Source organism: Mustela putorius, unplaced genomic scaffold (assembly GCF_011764305.1).
Source record: "Mustela putorius furo isolate JIRA1106 unplaced genomic scaffold, ASM1176430v1.1 tig00000275_pilon_pilon_pilon, whole genome shotgun sequence".
Classification (NCBI taxonomy): domain Eukaryota; kingdom Metazoa; phylum Chordata; class Mammalia; order Carnivora; family Mustelidae; genus Mustela; species Mustela putorius.
The window spans coordinates 34,169,162-34,186,318 of NW_025421341.1; the positions used below are offsets into that span (position 1 = coordinate 34,169,162).

Sequence of the window (17,157 nt, forward strand, 5' to 3'; positions counted from 1 at the left end):
GGGGTGGTTGAGTACGTGGAGGGGTATCCAGGCCTTGTTATATGGTCTTTCAGTGTTAGCCTGGCTGTCCCCATGTGTTGCAGGATGGAGGTAAATTCTTTGGTTTTGGAGGTAAAGGCTGGGTTGCCAGCACCAGTGGCAGCCTCCTTGTGCCAGTTCCTGGTTCCAGGCCAGGCAGAGCCTTGGGAGTGGGGGTGGGGCTGGGGGTGGGGAACAGGGCCAGGAGTGGTGGACTCCTTCCGGTTGCACTGGGGTCTGATTCTGAAATGAAGAGTAGTGTCATTGCTATCTGATTCTGAAATGAAGAGTGATCTGTCCCTCTGCATCGCTGCCTCGGGGTGGGCAGTCCATGGTTTGCCTTCTCCCAGCTTGGGTCATATTTGCAGGAAGTAGGAGGACATTGTCCAGAACCTACAATCTGTGTCTCTGGGGCTTGCCCCTCTGCTCCTTCCCAGTGGGAAGGATGGGCCGAGGCTGAAGCTGATGTCAGCTCTGGGGTTAGACATCTCTGAGGTGGACTCCAGGCACCCGATACTGCTCAGGGAACACTGCTGGGCCTGGGACAGCAGGCCTGGCATCAACCCTCTACTGACAAGACATGCTGCTGACCGTCCCAGTTCTATGCCCAGGGGGACCTGGTGAGCTCTGCTTGGCCTTGGAGAAGCACTGGACCCCAATTCTCCCCAGCCCTGCCCTTCTTGGCCTCCATGACAGGGTCTCTGTCCCCTCCCTAAAGGTCTCATGTTTCCTCCACCCCACCCTATAATGGTCAGCTTTATTGATCACCGGCTTCCCCCCAAAACACTGAATGGCCCCCACTTGTCGAGTACCTATGGTGTGCAGGCACTTCTCTTAGCCTTTACATAGCATAACACTGTGAGGTCGGTACACTTATCATCCCCCATTTCACAGATGGTGACACTGAGGCAGAGAGAAACTAGGTCACTTGCCTAGCATCTCACATCATGTAAGTGGCGGAACTGGGCTTCGAACCCAGAAAGGCTATACTCTTGTTCCCTGTGCCACTAGCCTCTCAGTGTCATTACCACCTCCCGCCCCTACCCCCAGCCATCATCTCAGGCTCCAAACCTCAGCCATCCTTGACGCCCTCCCTTGCATAACCAGGCCGGGCCGGGGGTGGCATAGCCTTTGTCGGCTTCCTGACCACCTGGCTTGGGGCAGCTGGCCTACCCCGTCCCTCTTCCATGTTGTAACCTTTTGCCAGAGCCCAAATCTCATTACCTTGCTTCCCTCTGTGTGTGTGTGTGTGTGTGTGTGGTGGGGGACAACATAGAGCATTCAGTAGCTCCCAGTTGCTCAAGGGATAAGGTTCAGGCTCCTCATGATACTGCAAGGCTGGCCCCAGCTGGCTCCACTCTTAACTGGTCTGTTGCCTGTCCCTTCCCTGCGACTCTCTCATACCCCCCAATTTCTAGTCGATTGCACTTAATCATGGTTGATTCTCGTGACGTTCCCCTCCCTTTCATGGTGTTTGCCCTGGGAAAGCAGAGACCAATCCTTGAATGTGGCTAAATACTTGTAATCCGGCTGCCCACCTTAGGGGCAGCCCAGGGCGAGGGCAGGGTTGCCTTGACCTCTGAAGAGGGGTCTGAGCTCTGCCTCGAGCTGCTGCCCTGTGGCCCTAAGTGCTGCCTCTGGGGTGCTTTGCAGCCCTCGGCCGTGGTGGTGGTGGGGCATTCCTTCCAACAGTGCCACTGACCATGAGCCACACAGACACAGGCGTCTGTAAGTGAGATGTGGAAACAGGTAAGTGACCACATTCTCAGGTTGCCCCCAAGATCGTGTGACCACTCAGCATGCAGGCAGAGCCTGAATTAGGTCTGCTGGTACCAGCCCCATGTTTATTCCACTGAGGGCCTGTAGGTCCCTTGGCCCCCGGAAGGGCTGCTGGATTTAAGGTGGTTCCAGCCCAGCAGAGGGACACAGGGAAAGGACTGGCTGGCAGGGAAGTAGTGCAGTGGAGATGGGAGACCCTGGGGTCCAGAGGCTGCCAGCCCTGGTGTTTTTTCCTTCCTGTTTGGAGGGACAGCCGAGTCCCCCATCGTCCACTTGGGTTGGGCCTGGGGCCTCGGGCCTCCACTTCCCTCAGGGCCTCCCCCTGCCATCTGTCTGTCTCTCTGACTCCTGGGTTTGAGGGTGGAGGAGGGGTGGGGCACTGCCGGGGCTGCCACAGGCCTGACCAAGTTGGTGTGGAAACCCTGGGTCATTTGGGGGAAACGTCCCCCAAGATCCACAAGGCTCTTGGGAATTCCAAGGAGAATTAAGTTTCCAGGGGCATGTCTGGCCTTGTTCCCAGCCGCTCAGAACTTTTATAGGACGTGTTGGGAACTGAGGGGAGGCACCCCATGACCGTACCCTTGCAGCAAAGAACTGACCCTTGGTCATTTTGACATTCCTGCTCAGAAGAACTGTTTTGGCCTCCCTGCTGCGTCTACTGGGGATTGCTCAGGGCAGGCTTCCCATGGGAGGCCAAATGCCACTTGAGACGTCCTATGGGACGCCAGAGCCCTGCCCTCACCACACTGCTCCTCTTCCCTCTCCTTTCTGGATGGATTGCCTGGAACTTTAAATTCCCAGATCCACTCACTCCACTCCCTGTTCCCAAATGGAGTCCCCAGCCACCTGCCCTTGACCCAAGCCCAGCAAGGGTGTCCCCGTTTCTGAAGAACCAAGGGGAGACCCCCAGGATTAGGGTCTTTTACTTAACGAGATATTATCATATTATCAGCCAAAAACAAGCGAGCCCAGAGAGTTAGAGTAACTCACCCGGAGACACACATCATACAGTGTTACCAGGGCTTTGCACCAGGGGACCATGACCTGGGGAACACGCTCCCGGCCACTGCTGTCTTTCGCTGTCCTTGGGAGGAGCCCCCGAACCCTAATGGACCAGACTGTGCCTGTTACATTGGTGTTGCTGAGTCAGACTTTCCGAGTCCAAGCCCTCACCAGCCCAGAGGGTTCTTGGCATCGGTGCCTTCAATGTGGCCAGAGGACTTTGCACTGCTGACCTATTGTCTCCCTGTCACTGGCATGTTCCCTTGAGGATGGTCATGGGATTCCGGTTGCTTTGTTTCCACGCTGGGCTTCTGGCATCAGCGGGAGAATTTGCATGTAGCTGAAACCTCCCTGTGTGCCCCTACTGGGTGGGGAGGACCTAGGTAGAGTGAGCAGCCCTACTCTGAGATCATTCCCTGCCCACTCTTCCTGAATCCACAGGGCGGTCCCTGGCAGGGGCCGTGTACTCCCCTGCCATCCATTTGGGACAAAATAGATGTCCTGGGTCCTCTTGAAGGCACTGCCTCCCCTCTGCTGTCTCGTGAGGTGTGGCGCACACAGTGGGTGGCCCAATGCCTCTCTGTCCTGCCTCCCCACCTTCCTTTATGAACTGCTGGACACTGTGTCTGAACCGAGGCTGCAGGGTGGCATGGCTGATGGGTGGGAGGGACCCAGCCTCCACTGGCCTCCTACCACCCGCAGAGAGGCTGGCCTCTACCAGAAAAGGAAGGATGTTTGCTCAAAGTGAGCCCCTATAACAAAGCTTGCACTCACCGCCCCCCTCCCCTTTTATGGGAAAAGTCCAAACCATACCCTGAGCTGAGAGGTCTTTCTGAAGAAGCAGCCTTCTGATGTCGCTTCTCTGGTTCCAATTCTTTTGGAGGTGGCTCCCATCCCCCCCCACCCCCACTGCCCTTAGGAAGACACAGAACTCTCAGAATGCCCCCTGGGAGTTGGTTCCACGCCACCACCACCCCCTTCTGGGACATCCTAGCACCTCTGGACTCCTGACAGTGGCTCCCTCTCTTGGCTCTGCACTCTGTTTCCTGTTAGTTCCTGCTCCTCTGTGCCGACCGCCTCCCTCCACTCCAGCTCTGCCCAAGTTCCGGCCAGATCAGTGCTCAACAGCCTCTTTGTACATCTGCCTGCCCGCTGGGACCGGTCTTTGTGCTCTTCTGCTCTGGAGAGGCCCCAGGTAGACGGGAGCCAGGTGGTGAGGGAGCGCAGATGAATGGAATGGGGAGCCAGGAACTGATTGGAAATCAAAGACTCTGGGCTCAAGCTTTTATGCAGACTTAACCCTCAGAGTCCCCGTGGCGTTGTTGTACCTGCTCCCCCAGCCTTCCTGGGGGCCTGCTTATTCTTACTTCGCATATACTTGTAACACTTGGAGATGTGGTTTCTGGGCCTGCTCCCAGCCTGTAGCAAATCGGAGGGAAGGAAAGAAGGAAGGAAGGGAGAGCCCATGACTTGGCAGCCAGAGAGGATCCTCCAAGGATAGGAAACCAGAACCTCAGAGAACAGAGCAATGAGGGAGATTTGGAAGAGCAATGACAGTCCTGTGACCTTGGGCCATCCTGAGACTCCTCTGGAAAGGCACAGTTCAAGACACCCAACCCAGAGAACCAGAGCGCCCCCAGAAAGGCCCCTGGCTTTGGGGATAGTCTGACACTGTGTCTTTCTCTGACTTGAAAGTGCCTGGGCACCACAGGGTATTGTGAAAATGTATGTGTTTAATTCAGCCTGGCTGGGGCAGGCCGGGATTCTACATTTCTAACAATCCTGGGTGACCTTGAGGCCTTGGTCTGGGGACCACACCGAGTCGCTGGTGCCTGCCTGCTGGAAAAGGCCGCGCTTGATTTCCATTCAAGGCCTTTCTGTGTAAAAGAAAAGCAGGGAAGTTCCAGTGTACTGGAACAGAGGCAAGCCTCTCAACACTGAGACATTTTCTGGGGCACTGCCATCCTCCTGCGAACCCCCCCCCCCCATTGCTCCCGGCTGGGATCCCTGGGGAGTTTCTAATGGCTGAGCCTCTGGCAGACAAAGGCGGCTGGCTTCTTTTTTCCTTATTGGCAGGATTATTCTGGTGAAGGGAAAACCAAGAAAACCCAGGGGCTCTGCCCAGTGGAAGCTGAGAGAGCAAGTGATTCATGGAACCCGGAGGGGCCAAGTGCCCGGTGGACACGGGACACCGGCCCCTGTCCCCTTGTCCCCTTTACTAATGGACCTACGCTGGGGCCAGTCCAGGCACCTTCCCAGGCCCTGGGTAACCACAGAGGTGGGCATGCTGGGTAAAGGGTCTCAGCCCATTCCCCTCCACCCACTCCCCCATCCAGGGACGGCCCAGTCAGCACAGAGCCCCGGTCAGTACAGAGCCGTTCAGAGTAAGCCCTGGCAAGAGACTGGGCCTCACACAGCCTGGGCTGGGCTGGCACTGAGCACGGGCTTCCAGGAGATTCTGCATAAGGGGCCTCGGCCGGCTGTACCTTTGGGTTTCACCCAGAATGCTGAAGACGTTGACAGCTGTGTGAGGCCCACTCGAGAGAGGGCTGCTCTTCAGAGCTGGGGCCCTGCAAGCCGTCTCCCTCTTCATGGCTGCAGACAGGTAGTCCTTTTAAAAATAGCTCCCTCTCCTTGGCTGCCCATGGGGTGCCCGGGGTGCGGGGAGTGTAGGTGTGTTATCTCCCTGCCAAATATCTCCCCAAGCAGGTGGCAGGCTTGGGTGTTGATGCCCGCCATGTCTGCAGGGCTATCCCCAGGCCTGATGAGACTAGAGTCCCTCCCTAGCAGCAGATGCTGGAGAGTATCAAGATGACAGGGACTGAGGATCTGTTAAGGCAAAAAACATGGGAGAAGTTCACCAATTCAGAGGACGGCTAGAAGGAAACCCCAGGAGGCAAACAAGGGTGCAGGGGCTGGAGTTTTTGGATGGTTTTTCTTTACTATCCTGGCTTGTCTTCAATAAGAAAAATCTGGGTTAAAATTTAAATGATTGCAAAAAACTGGTATTAGGAGCTAAGAGGTTGGTAGCGGAGGAGCCAAGGGCTTAAGGGGACTCCAGCAGCCTGCAGGCATTCGAAAGACCAAAACTGTGGGGAGGGAAAGGGAATATTTTGATGGTTTGAAATAGAGGGAAGGGAATGCAGTTTAGGCCAGGCTTGTAGGGAGATCGCAAGCGCCAGATGGGCCTGCAGTTTCCCTGAAGCCCCGGGTCCCGCACCCCATTGTGTCAAAGGCTTTCTGTCCCGGGTAGCGGGGGTTGGGGACCTGCGGGAGGTGTCTTGGTCGTGGGTCTGGCCTGGGCAGGCTGTTCTGGGGTGCCGTACCCTTTCCATGGGGCTGGGTTCCACATCAAAAGGAAGGATTTTCTTGAGGGCAGGGGAGGAGGCAAAGGAGGTTTCCAGAATGCAGGACACAAACCCAAATGCATTTACCTTTCCCACCGGCATGAAAAGGGGTAAGTTAGGCAGTTTGCACATGGCCTTGTCTAATGGACTTCCAAGCTGGACTGCTTGTGGCACAAGGGCACTGAGCTGACTTCAGATGGCTGTTTTGCTCCCCGGCCTCACCTCCAGCTTCCTGCAGCCACCCCCACCCTGAGATGTGATAATGAAGTCCTGTAGGCTTCAGAAAGCCCTTTGTCTTTTTAATACCATACTTTCCCAGGAATCTTCTCTCTGCTTTGAGGGTCAACCTTGCCATTCTGTTAGGACTGCCTGAATATCAAGTCTTATCTCCCCGCTCCCCTGCCCCAAAGTAATTCTCGTGACTGGGTTGCTTGGCCCAGGGCACAGGCTGTGGGCTCAGGCATCTGGCGAGGTGTCCTAGTGACCTTGGGCTGGTTGATCTCGATGGGCCCCAGGGTCTTCTCAAGCTGGACAGTCCTCCATCCCTCAGAGCAGTGCTGGAAGGTTAAATCAGAGGAAACTTATGTGAAGGACTTGCCTGGTGGGACTGTTTCTGCAGATGTTTGTAAGACGGCAACCTTGATATTCTTTTGGTCCGAAATGAATGCCTGTCCATGCGGGAGGGGTCTCCTGCACCATGCTTTGAGACCAAAATCCACGCACGTTCAGGACTCAGCAATGTGGCTCCTATCATTTCTGCCAGAGTCTTCAGGTATAAATTGTAAAAGGTGTAAATCGGACAGTCCCACGAGTGGTTTGTTGGGGACACTGAGTGTGCGCTCTGCCCAGGGACCCTACCCCACCCCACCCCACCCCTGCCGAGTTGTGGGGCAGGTAGTGGAGACTCAGTCCGTGACCATTCCTGCAAAGCAAGGCGCCTGCTGGGAAGTCCCAGGTTCGTTCTCACCCTCAAGAAGTGGCTTCATGGCACTCTTCTGCTTTTCACCATCTATCCAGGGGGGTGAGTAATGACCACTTCACAGAGCTATCAGATTAAACGAGGTGATTTGCACACGGCCCAATGTGGAGTAAGAGCTTGATAAACCAGAAACACAGGCGGCTACTGTTAATTCTCCGTAGGGCTGGTGTAAAGATGAAAGGATGGGCATGTGAGACAACGCTGCGAACCGCAGAGCTGACCAGTCGGAGCTGTTAGCTTGAGCTGCACTTTGAGCCCCACGGTGCTTTGAGAGGAACAGAAACAACAGAAAAGATGACGAAGGGGCCCTGGGAGGCTTTTCCTGCCTGTCTTGCAAAGCCAGGCCCTGAAGGAAATGACCATGGACCACCCCTTGTAAAGAGGGTCTCTGTGAAGAGGGAGGGATGCCCTTCTCGGTTATAAATCCCAGCTCCACAGGGAGGGGTGAGGACACCACTCGTGTCACTTCATGATCCCACCTGGACTTATCCCTGCTGGCCCGGGGAGTGAACCCCACTCTTCCCGGCCCTGCTCGGCTTTGGAGATGTCCTTTCTACATCTACACGCCGGCTTTCTTCCTGTGCCAGGCGGATGGCCCGCTGTACCAGCCAGATAGGCCTTCCCTCTCCCTGGGACTTGCCCGCTGGGGTCCTGGGCTTCTCTTCCAGGCCCTGACCCAACCACAGTTGTCACACTGAAAGATTTCTGCCCGTTGAAAGATTTCTTTAAACTCCTCCAACCTGGGGCACCTGGGTGGCTCAGTGGGTTGAGCCTCTGCCTTCAGCTCAGGTCATGATCTCAGGGTCCTGGGATCGAGCCCCACATCGGGCTCTCTGCTCAGCAGGGAGCCTGCTTCCCCCCCTCTCTCTGCCTGCCTCTCTCTCTGTCAAATAAATAAATAAAATCTTTAATAAAGAAAGAAAGAAAGAAAGAAACTCCATTAACCTGTTTCCAGACTTTGTGGAGGCCCTCTCTGAAGTACTTGTCCTTTTTCGTAGCCCTGGAGAATGTTTCAGGCTTGTGGGCCTAAAAGAAAGTTTTTCCAAAACTTATTTTTTATTTTTTAATCTTTTTAAAAGATTTTATTTATTTATTAGAGAGAGTATATGTGAGAGAGAGCACAGGGGGAAGGATAGTTGTGGGGGAGAGAAGCAGACTCCCCACATCTGAGTAAGGAGCCAAGATAGGAGACTCCTCCATGTGGGTCTTGGGATGTGGGTCTCAATCCCAAGACCCTAGGACCATGCATGACCTGAGCCGAAGGCAGAAGCTTAACCGACTGAGCCACCCAGGCATCCCTTTTCCAAATCTTGACTCGTGTGGGTCAGAACCCCAGAAGAGAAGGAGAAGGCTGACTTCTCAGCCTGAGCATGACCCCACAGTAACAGCCCCACTGTGCTGGGGGAGGCCATACTTGCTGAAGGTTATGTGAGCAGCGAACCCTGCTCCGTTCTTCCCCTGCTAGGTGAGGACCAATTCCTATGTGTTACCTGACCTGTTCTTCCCTCCTCCTTTCCAGCTTCTCTCTGGTTCTGGGACCCTCCCCACCCCCACGTACCTAGGCTTTCCGCTGCTCCCCTTTCTCTTCCTGTTGAGACCTTACCCCTTTTTGCTTTTGCCCCCAGCGATTCCCATCTTAGATGCATGCCCTTCTGCACGCCGATGCTCCTCCTCTCTGCAAACTTGGGTGAGACACGCACGGGGGAGAGGACATTTATTCAAAATCCCAGCATAGTTGGTACCATCGTCGTAGTTTAACTGACTGTCCTAACCTTGAATTCTTTCAAGAGGCATTTCCCAAAGCGTTTTCCTTGGGACACCAGGTTGCCAAGATGTGCCTTCTTCTAGTGGAAAGTTCCCGAACACAGAGGATTATGTGATCAGATGAGTCTGTGTTCTCTGTTTCCCTGCGGTAGGTTTCAGATGACCATATGAAGAAAAAGCTCTGGAAAGTTCCACACTAAAGAAGCCTGTTTATTTTGACTAGAACTCTTTGTAGCAGAGGGTGTCCCTCCAGCCTGTTCGGAAGAGCTCTTCTTACCTCAGGTCTTACTCTAGTTGGCTCTTTTTTGCAGAAAGCTCTTCCCTGTGCTGGTTCATATCCTCCTCTGTCATGTCCACACCCACGGCCCAGCTCTTTCTGCTCTTTGGGCACGTTTCTGGGAAGTTGAAATGCATCATGGGAGGACAGTGGCCTGTTTCCCAGGGCCAGTTCCCCTCACTCCCATCCTTGCATGGGGTCTTAAGTCCATTAACCTTCTTGGGTGCCCCCCACTGACTGGGCCCACATCCCGCAATGTGTGGGGCCGGCCTGGAGTGGAGAAGACTGTCACAGGGTTGGGAGGACTGTGGCTCCCTTCCTTCAGGATTTGGGATCTTGGGAACACAGCTGCTACCTTAGGAAATACCCAGCAGGGGGAGGCGGCATCTACTGAGTGCTAGAGGACTGACAATGGGGCTGTTGGCTCTCAGAGGAGGAAGGGGGCAGCTCCCTGAGCTTGGGGTACAGAAAGGCCACTGAGGACCGCCGGGTGGTGGGATGTCCATTCAGGGTGGGAGGAATGGCATGAGTCGGCTGCTGAGGCTGGAACAGAGCACGCTGGGGAGTTCTGGGCCTCATCTCCGGCCTGGCCTGACCACGTGGGCCTCAAAATTTCACCAGCCCTCCGGCTTAGATTTCTGATTGCCCACAGGCTGCATTCCTTGGTGGGTGGTGGTGTGGCTGCCAACAATGGTGGGCTTTTGTTGTTGGGAGGGCGGGGTGGGGGATATAGATAGTGAAGGAGCTGGATTGGTTTCTCTCTTTTTACTGTGGGGAAAATACATGTAAAATTTGCCTCCTTGACTATGTAGGTGGGCCGTTTGGTATACATTCACCCCCTTGTGTGACCATCACTGCATCTTTCTCTGGACCTTTTTCTCATCCCACACTGAAATTCTAACTCATGAAACAGTCACTCCCCCAGGTCCCGGTAGCCACTGTTTTCTACTTTTTGTCTCCGTTTTGACTTTCTGCGTCCCTCACAGTTACACAGTATTTATCCTTTTCTGTCTAGCTTATCTCAGGCCTGCCTTAATGTTGCTAGGGTTCCTCCCCAAGGTAGTGTGTGTCAGATTTTCCCTCCTTTTTATCATGAATAATATCCTCTTGTAAAAATATACCATATTATGGATATACTGCATTTTGTTTATCCGTTCATCAAAAATGGACACCTGGGTTGTTTCCGTCTTTTGGCTACTATGAACTGATTTGCCTTTTTTTTTTTTTTTTTAAGATTTTATTTATTTATTTGACAGATCATAAGTAGGCAGAGAGGCAGGCAGAGAGAGAGGAGGAAGCAGGCTCCCCGCTGAGCAGAGAGCCCGATGCGGGACTCAATCCCAGGACCCTGAGATCATGACCTGAGCCGAAAGCAGAGGCTTTAACCCACTGAGCCACCCAGGCGCCCCTGAACTGATTTGCTTTTTAATGCAAGGTGTTCTTACCTGGAGAGCAAGGGATCCCTGAGGAGCAGAAAATGGGAAGGACTTGAAGGGAGAAGGGGAAGAGGGTTCTGTGAGAAAACTTTGTCACAGCCCAGGTGTGTAGAGAAGTAGTGGGTGGACAGTTTGGCAGAAAGCAGAGAAAAGAAGGCTGAAGAAGGTTCCCCTCAGCTCAGGCACCAAGGGGTAGAGGGCAGGGCCAGGATCCCCCCACTGTGGTGAAGCTGGGTTTGTTTCCGGGCAGCGGGGGCTAGAGGAACACCCAACAGAGATGCTGGCTTTGTGGTAAAATCCAGGCAACGGGGCAGAGCCTGGTCCCCTCTCGGAAGTCACTTGCACAGATGTGACCGTTTGGACCTGAAGGCTGGATGAGCATGATGGGGGTCAAGCATAAAACCAGAGAGCTGGAGCCAGGATAACCACGTGCAAGGGTGGGGACCAGCTGCCACAGGGCAGGAGACCAGAAGCAGAAGGATGAATGGAGAAGGGCATCTGTGTGGCTCAGTTGGGTGGGTGTCTTACTCCATTTCGACTCAGGTCATGATCTAGGGGCCCCGGGATCGAGCCCCGAGGGGGTCCCTAGTCCGCTTCTCTGACTCCTTGTGCTCCTCCCCCTGCTCCCTCCAGTGCTTGCTCTCTTTCTTGCTCTCAAATAAATAAATAAAATGGGACCCAACGGACAGCTTTTGGAATTGTCCTCTGGGAGAATGTCAGGGATGCCCAGGCTCGCTCTGCGACTTGTTGCCCAGCCTCGGGAGGTTTGGTCAGTGTTTGCTGACCCAAACTGGGGGATATAAAGGTAACTGGGCATGTTTTTCATCCTCAAGAAACTTACAGCCTCATTGAGGGGATAAAGGGCATAACAACAACGGTGTTGTTATGTTCAAGATCCCCTTTGAATCATGTTGTGCAGTGCCCAAAGGCGTTTCAAGAAGGGGGTCCCTTCTGATCCTGTGACCCGGCTGGGCACTGCCAAGCAGCAGGTGACTGCATTATTTTCCAGTAAATGAGGCCAAAAGAATTAGGTGTCCTATGACCAAGTGTCCTGTCATCCTGTGTCCCATGGTCAAGTGTCCCGTGATCCTAGCCATGGTGGTCCCTTGTTAGCATCCTTCCTTTGCCCCTGCAGGTATGATGCTGGACGGGATGGCTTCATTGACCTGATGGAGCTGAAGCTGATGATGGAGAAGCTGGGTGCCCCCCAGACCCACTTGGGCCTGAAAAACATGATCAAGGAGGTGGACGAGGACTTCGATGGCCAGCTCAGCTTCCGCGAGGTACCCTTTGGCCCTGAGCCTCTGTGCGGAGGGCTCCCGAGAGAAGCCCCACCGTTAAGGGCCCCTAGAACACAAGTAGCTTTAGCCTTTCCAGAGTACTGATTGGACAGTCAACCTAGAGTTCTTTTAAAGATCTCTTTAAGAAGCTCGCGAAGCGTGGTTCATGGGGAGAATGGTCGCTGAGCAAATAGTCACTGTGCGTAGGACAACCTCCTTTGGGCGAATGTTTGGGTGTTGAGAAATCTGGAAGGATGTTTACCAAATAGTGGATATGTGTGCAAAGTTTTGGTAGATTTATAGTTTCATGTTTTCTTAGATATTAAAACTTTAAACTTTTACAATAAGCTACTTAAAGATGATCAAAAAGCAATTAAACAAAGGCTCTTACTCCGTGCTCCTGGAGCTCCTTGTGTCCCCATAACAGTCCAAGAATGGGCTTTTTGGCCTTAGAATCCCTAAAATTACAGGCAAAACTTCCAAGTACAGAACTCTCTGGAAGTGTGCAAGTAGATTCAAAATCTGATCTCTAAATGTGCGAGAACTTTGGTGATAAGGCCGTGTCTGGCTGCGGCGAGAGTCTCAAGGACACTGGGTTTCTTCCAAGGCAGGGATGCAGCCCCGCAAGGAAGGGTTCCATGTCTTATGTGCTTGGGTGTTACTGTGAAGCCTCCAGTCGTGTCTGTGTGCGCTGGTGTCAGAACAGGTTTGGGGACAACATCCGGGCTCGAAGCTCCGAGCATTAGCAGTCCCGTTCTGTCCTATCTCAGCGGGGCCCTCCGGGTCTGGGACTAGAGAGCACTGTCCTTGCTTCCCGGTGTGTGACCTTGGTTACTCCAGAAACACTGGAGTTCCAGCATCCTGGTTCCTGATGGTGAGAGCTTTGCCCAAGTACAGGTCTTCTCTCCAGGCTCACTAAGGCCCACGGACGTTCTTCCTGAGGTCCCTGGGGCTGAACCAGCAGCCGTGAGTCCCCTCCCCAGCTGTGGTGAAACCAGCCTGGCCTCTCTCTGCCCACAGGTCGTCTCCAGATCCGCCCCTTCTCTTCCTTTCCTGAGCTGGCAGATGCAGAAATAGAAGATCCCAGAAAACCTGTGTTGGGCATAACCCTCAGGATATTCTAGGCCAGGCTTCTCGTTCCAGAGCTAAGGAGTTAGAGGGCCAACACGGTCAGGACTTAGCGTGCAGGTAGTGGTTCCAGCTCAAGGCTGGACCTGGGTGGCAGGCTTGGTGCCCACGGCCTCCCCTCGTCAGCTGCGGTTCTCGCCTCCACAGCTGTCCCTCTGGCTCCCCCACCTCTCATTCGTGCTGGGCACTGGCTCCTTCAGCCCAGCTTTCCCCGCGGTAGAGAAGGGAAAAGCTTTTGCGTGGGTGAAGCTTTGGAGGCAATACCAGGGAAGGAGCGTCTGTGGCAAATTGTGACCTGGGGGGAACAGAAATTGAGAGGGTATTGAGAGGGCTGTGCACGTCACTGGCCAAGCAAAGACACGCTCCCTGCCAAACCCAAGATGCTTGGTTTGCTTTTCTTGGCTGCATGTTTGGCCATTTCCCACAGAAATGCACACAAGTGGACATCAGAGGTTTGGAAATCTCCGAAGTATGAGTCCCGTTGTGGTCCCATCTGTAGCAGTTGTGCCCGGAGGGGCAGGATTTGGAGGTGGTGATATGTTTGCTGTAAATACTCACAGCCCAACATCCTGGGTTTTTTTTTTGTTTGTTTGTTTTTTGTTTTTCTTTTCTTTTCTTTTTTTTTCAAATTTTGTTTTTAAGTAATTACTACACCCAATGTTGGGCCTGAGCTTACAACTCTAAGACCAAGAGTTGTACACTCTTACCAGTGGAGCCAACCAGGCAGCCCATTCTGCTGATTCCCACCAGTACTGGGAGCCGCTGGCGTGCTGGTACTTTGGTTATGTAATGACAAGAGGCTTCTAGTCAGAGATCGGTCTCCACACAGAGCTGCATACCTTGAGCGAGTTATTTTACTTCTGGGCCTCCATTTTTCTGTCTTTAACATAGGGGTGTTGGGATGCCTAGGTGGCTCCGTCGGTTAAGCATCTGCCTTAAGCTCAGATGTTGATCCCAGGGTCCTGGGATTGAGCCCTGTGTCAGGCTCCCTGCTCAGCAGGGAGTCTGCTTCTCCATCTGCCTGCTGCTCCCCTTGCTTGTGTGCTCTCATGCTCTCTCTCGCGCTCTCTCTCTCTTTCTCTGACAAATAAATAAAATCTTAAAAAAAAAAAAAAGCAAGTGTTAAAGGGCATCTGAATGGTTCTGTCGATTAAGTTTCCAACTCTTGATTTCAGCCCAGGTCATGATCTCATGGTCATGGGATGGAACCCCATGTTTGGCTCTGCACTCAGTGGGCAGTCTGCTTGAGATTCTCTCTCTCCCTCTGCCCCTCCCCCTGCTCCCATTGCCTGTCCAAATAAACTCTAAAAAAATATAGCTGTGTTAATAGCTTTCCCTCAGGACTGTTGTGAGAACGGAGTTCTCTCTCCATGCTGGTATCAGTTGGAACTCCTGAACTAGTGACAGAGAATGCCAGCTCATTTACATAGGAAAAGAAAAAACAAAAACTCTCAGCTCCCATAGACAGGAGATGAAGAAGTAGAGGTGCGCTGGGCATAGTAGTACAGCATGCTCCTCTGGTCAGAGCTCAACCGTGCTTTCTTCTGTGTCAACCTTACCTTTTCTTTCCACATCGCATGTTTTCCCTGATGCCTGCTAAGATGGCTGCCAGCAGCTCCAGGTTCCATTGTCCCAGGTTAGCAGCCGTGGGGGCCTGAACCGACCTCAGCTGGCCTCTGAATGCTGCTACTGGGGACTTGTCCCCACCTCCTGGACCAGTCATTGCAATCAGGGGACTGTGATTGGCTGGGTCCCTGTTATGCTCCACAGGGCATCATAGCCAACGGTCCCACCATCATCATCATGTGGGGGCCAGGGGGCCAGATAGACAAAATTGCTTACTTCTATAGTTCTTTCCTCACAGCCTGGCATTTAGTAGGTCCTTAATGAATGCTTCTATTCTCTTTATTTCTCTTTGGATTAACTTGACCAAAGCAAGTCACATCCACATCCCCGCTGAGCAGGGAGCCTGATTCAAGGCTTGATGCCAGGACCCTGGGATCATGACCCAAACTGAAGGCAGATGCTTAACTGACTGAGCTACACAGGTGCCCCTCCATTATATCTCTCTTAAAGAAAAATTGCTCCGGGGCGCCTGGGTGGCTTAGTAGGTTAAGCCTCTGCCTTCGGCTCAGGTCACGGTTTCAGGGTTCTGGGATTGAGCCCCACATGGGGTTCTCTGCTCAGCAGGGAGTCTGCTTCCCCCTCTCTCTCTACCTGCCTTTCTGCCTACTTGTGATCTCTCTCTGTCAAATAAATAAATAAAATCTTAAAAAAAGAAAGAAAGAAAGAAAAATTGCTCCAAGGCCAGATGTGCAGTAGTTTTGTACAAAGGGTGGGTGATGGGTTTACTGGATACCTGTCTGTACTGGGAATTACGGGTTCCATTCTCCTTCTACCCTACCTTCCTTTGGGTGGGGCCCTGGCTGGTGTTAAGTTGCTCATCAGCATCATTGTTGACTGGACCATGGATGGACCCCTGGTGGAACTAGGTCCACTAGATTCCCTGTCCTGGGAATTTGAAATTGGGGTGAAGTACTGCAAATTGGTTCTGCAGCTGGCTATTCCTGCAAGAATAAGTCAACATTTTTAAATAACAAAGTCTTCCTCTTTGCTTAAGCCAACAAGTTTGTTTCTGTCACTTGTGATTTTAGAATGCCAATTCAGGGCAGATGTTTGCATTACCGGTCAGGGCCATGAAATTACATTTTTCTTTTTTTTTAATTTAGGGGTGCCTGCATGCGACTCTTGATCTTGGGGTCATGAATTTGATCCCCATGTTAAGGATAGCGCTTACTTAAAAAAGAAATTAAATTTAGAAATTCTTTAAATTTATCAGATGTGTTTGTTAGCTTGTGCCTGAAATTACTGTTTTAGCCTTGTTAGTTCTCTCTCTCTGTTTCTTTGTTTTCTGCTTCTTCTCTCCCCCCTCCCTGCTTTGCTCATAGTCACAACTAGGACACTTTCCAATTCCCCACAACATACCAGTCTTTGTAGACTATAAATAGGAAGACAAACAAGGCTGGGCAGTCAGAGAAATTGTCATTCAGGAGTTGGTGATTACAATAAAATCAAATAGGAATGCCTGGCATGCTTTTCTGGAAGGCTGAACATATACAGGTTGAGCTGGATTTTTCTTTTTTTTACTTTCTTTAACTGGCTGGCGTCAGGACCCCTAATTTTGTTTTTTTTTTTAAAGATTTTATTTATTTATTTGACAGACAGAGATCACAAGTAGGCAGAGAGGCAGGCAGAGAGAGAGAGAGAGGAGGAAGCAGGCTCCCTGCTGAGCAGGGAGCCCAATGCGGGACTCGATCCCAGGACCCTGGGATCATGACCTGAGCCAAAGGCAGAGGCCTTAATCCACTGAGCCACCCAGGCACCCCAAGGACCCCTAAATTAAGACAGGACTGCTTTGGTGCTCCGTGAGCTGGCAGAGTGAAAGTGAGCACACATGGAGAAAAAGATCCATGAGGAATACTTTAAGCTGCCTGTAAATACCACATACACTGTAGATGTGAGAAAAATGAATCTCAGGGATAAGGAGACACTGCCCCGCCCCCCACCAAGGTCACTTGGATTTTTGCTAAGCTGGGGCCATTCTCCATCTTTTTTTTTTTTTCAAAGATTTTATTTATTTGACAGAGGGAGAGACAGCAAGAGCGGGAACACAAGCAGGGGGAGAAGCAGGCTTCCTACAGAGCAGGGACCCTGATGCAGGGCTCGATCCCAGGACCCTGGGATCATGACCTGAGCCAAAGGCAGATAATTAATGACTGAGTAACCCCCCTTTTCTATCTTTCTAGAGCTGCCTTCCCAGTGTGGAGGGGCTGCCTGTTTTGTATTTACCTTGTGTAGCCAGGGAGGCATGGGGGAGATGTTTCTGTAAGCTGTAAATATTTTAAGGGCGGGCAGGGTCCCGAGGGACAGGTTTTCACCCCTTCCCTCTGCAGATGGCTCACATTTCCATTGCTGACATTTTGGCTGCTGCCTTCTCTTCATGAGAGCCTGACTACAACCGTCCCCCTGTAGCCCCTTTGCCCTCCATCCTGTTCTTGGAAGTCTCCCCTCCGAAGGGCTTGTTGTCCAACACTTAGAGCCCACATTCTGGCTCTGCTAGTCTGCAGCAAACTGAGTCTTTACCGGC

General features: G+C 52.5%; 1 protein-coding gene across 1 annotated transcript in view; it reads left to right on the forward strand.

The window, feature by feature from the left end:
- EFHD1 (EF-hand domain family member D1) overlaps positions 1-17,157 on the forward strand; it is a 42,130-nt gene that overhangs the window by 11,929 nt on the left and 13,044 nt on the right. The window contains exon 2 of the mRNA XM_004773487.2: positions 11,738-11,885. Within this exon, the coding sequence (XP_004773544.1) occupies positions 11,738-11,885 (148 nt within the window). The remainder of the gene's footprint in view (positions 1-11,737; positions 11,886-17,157) is intronic.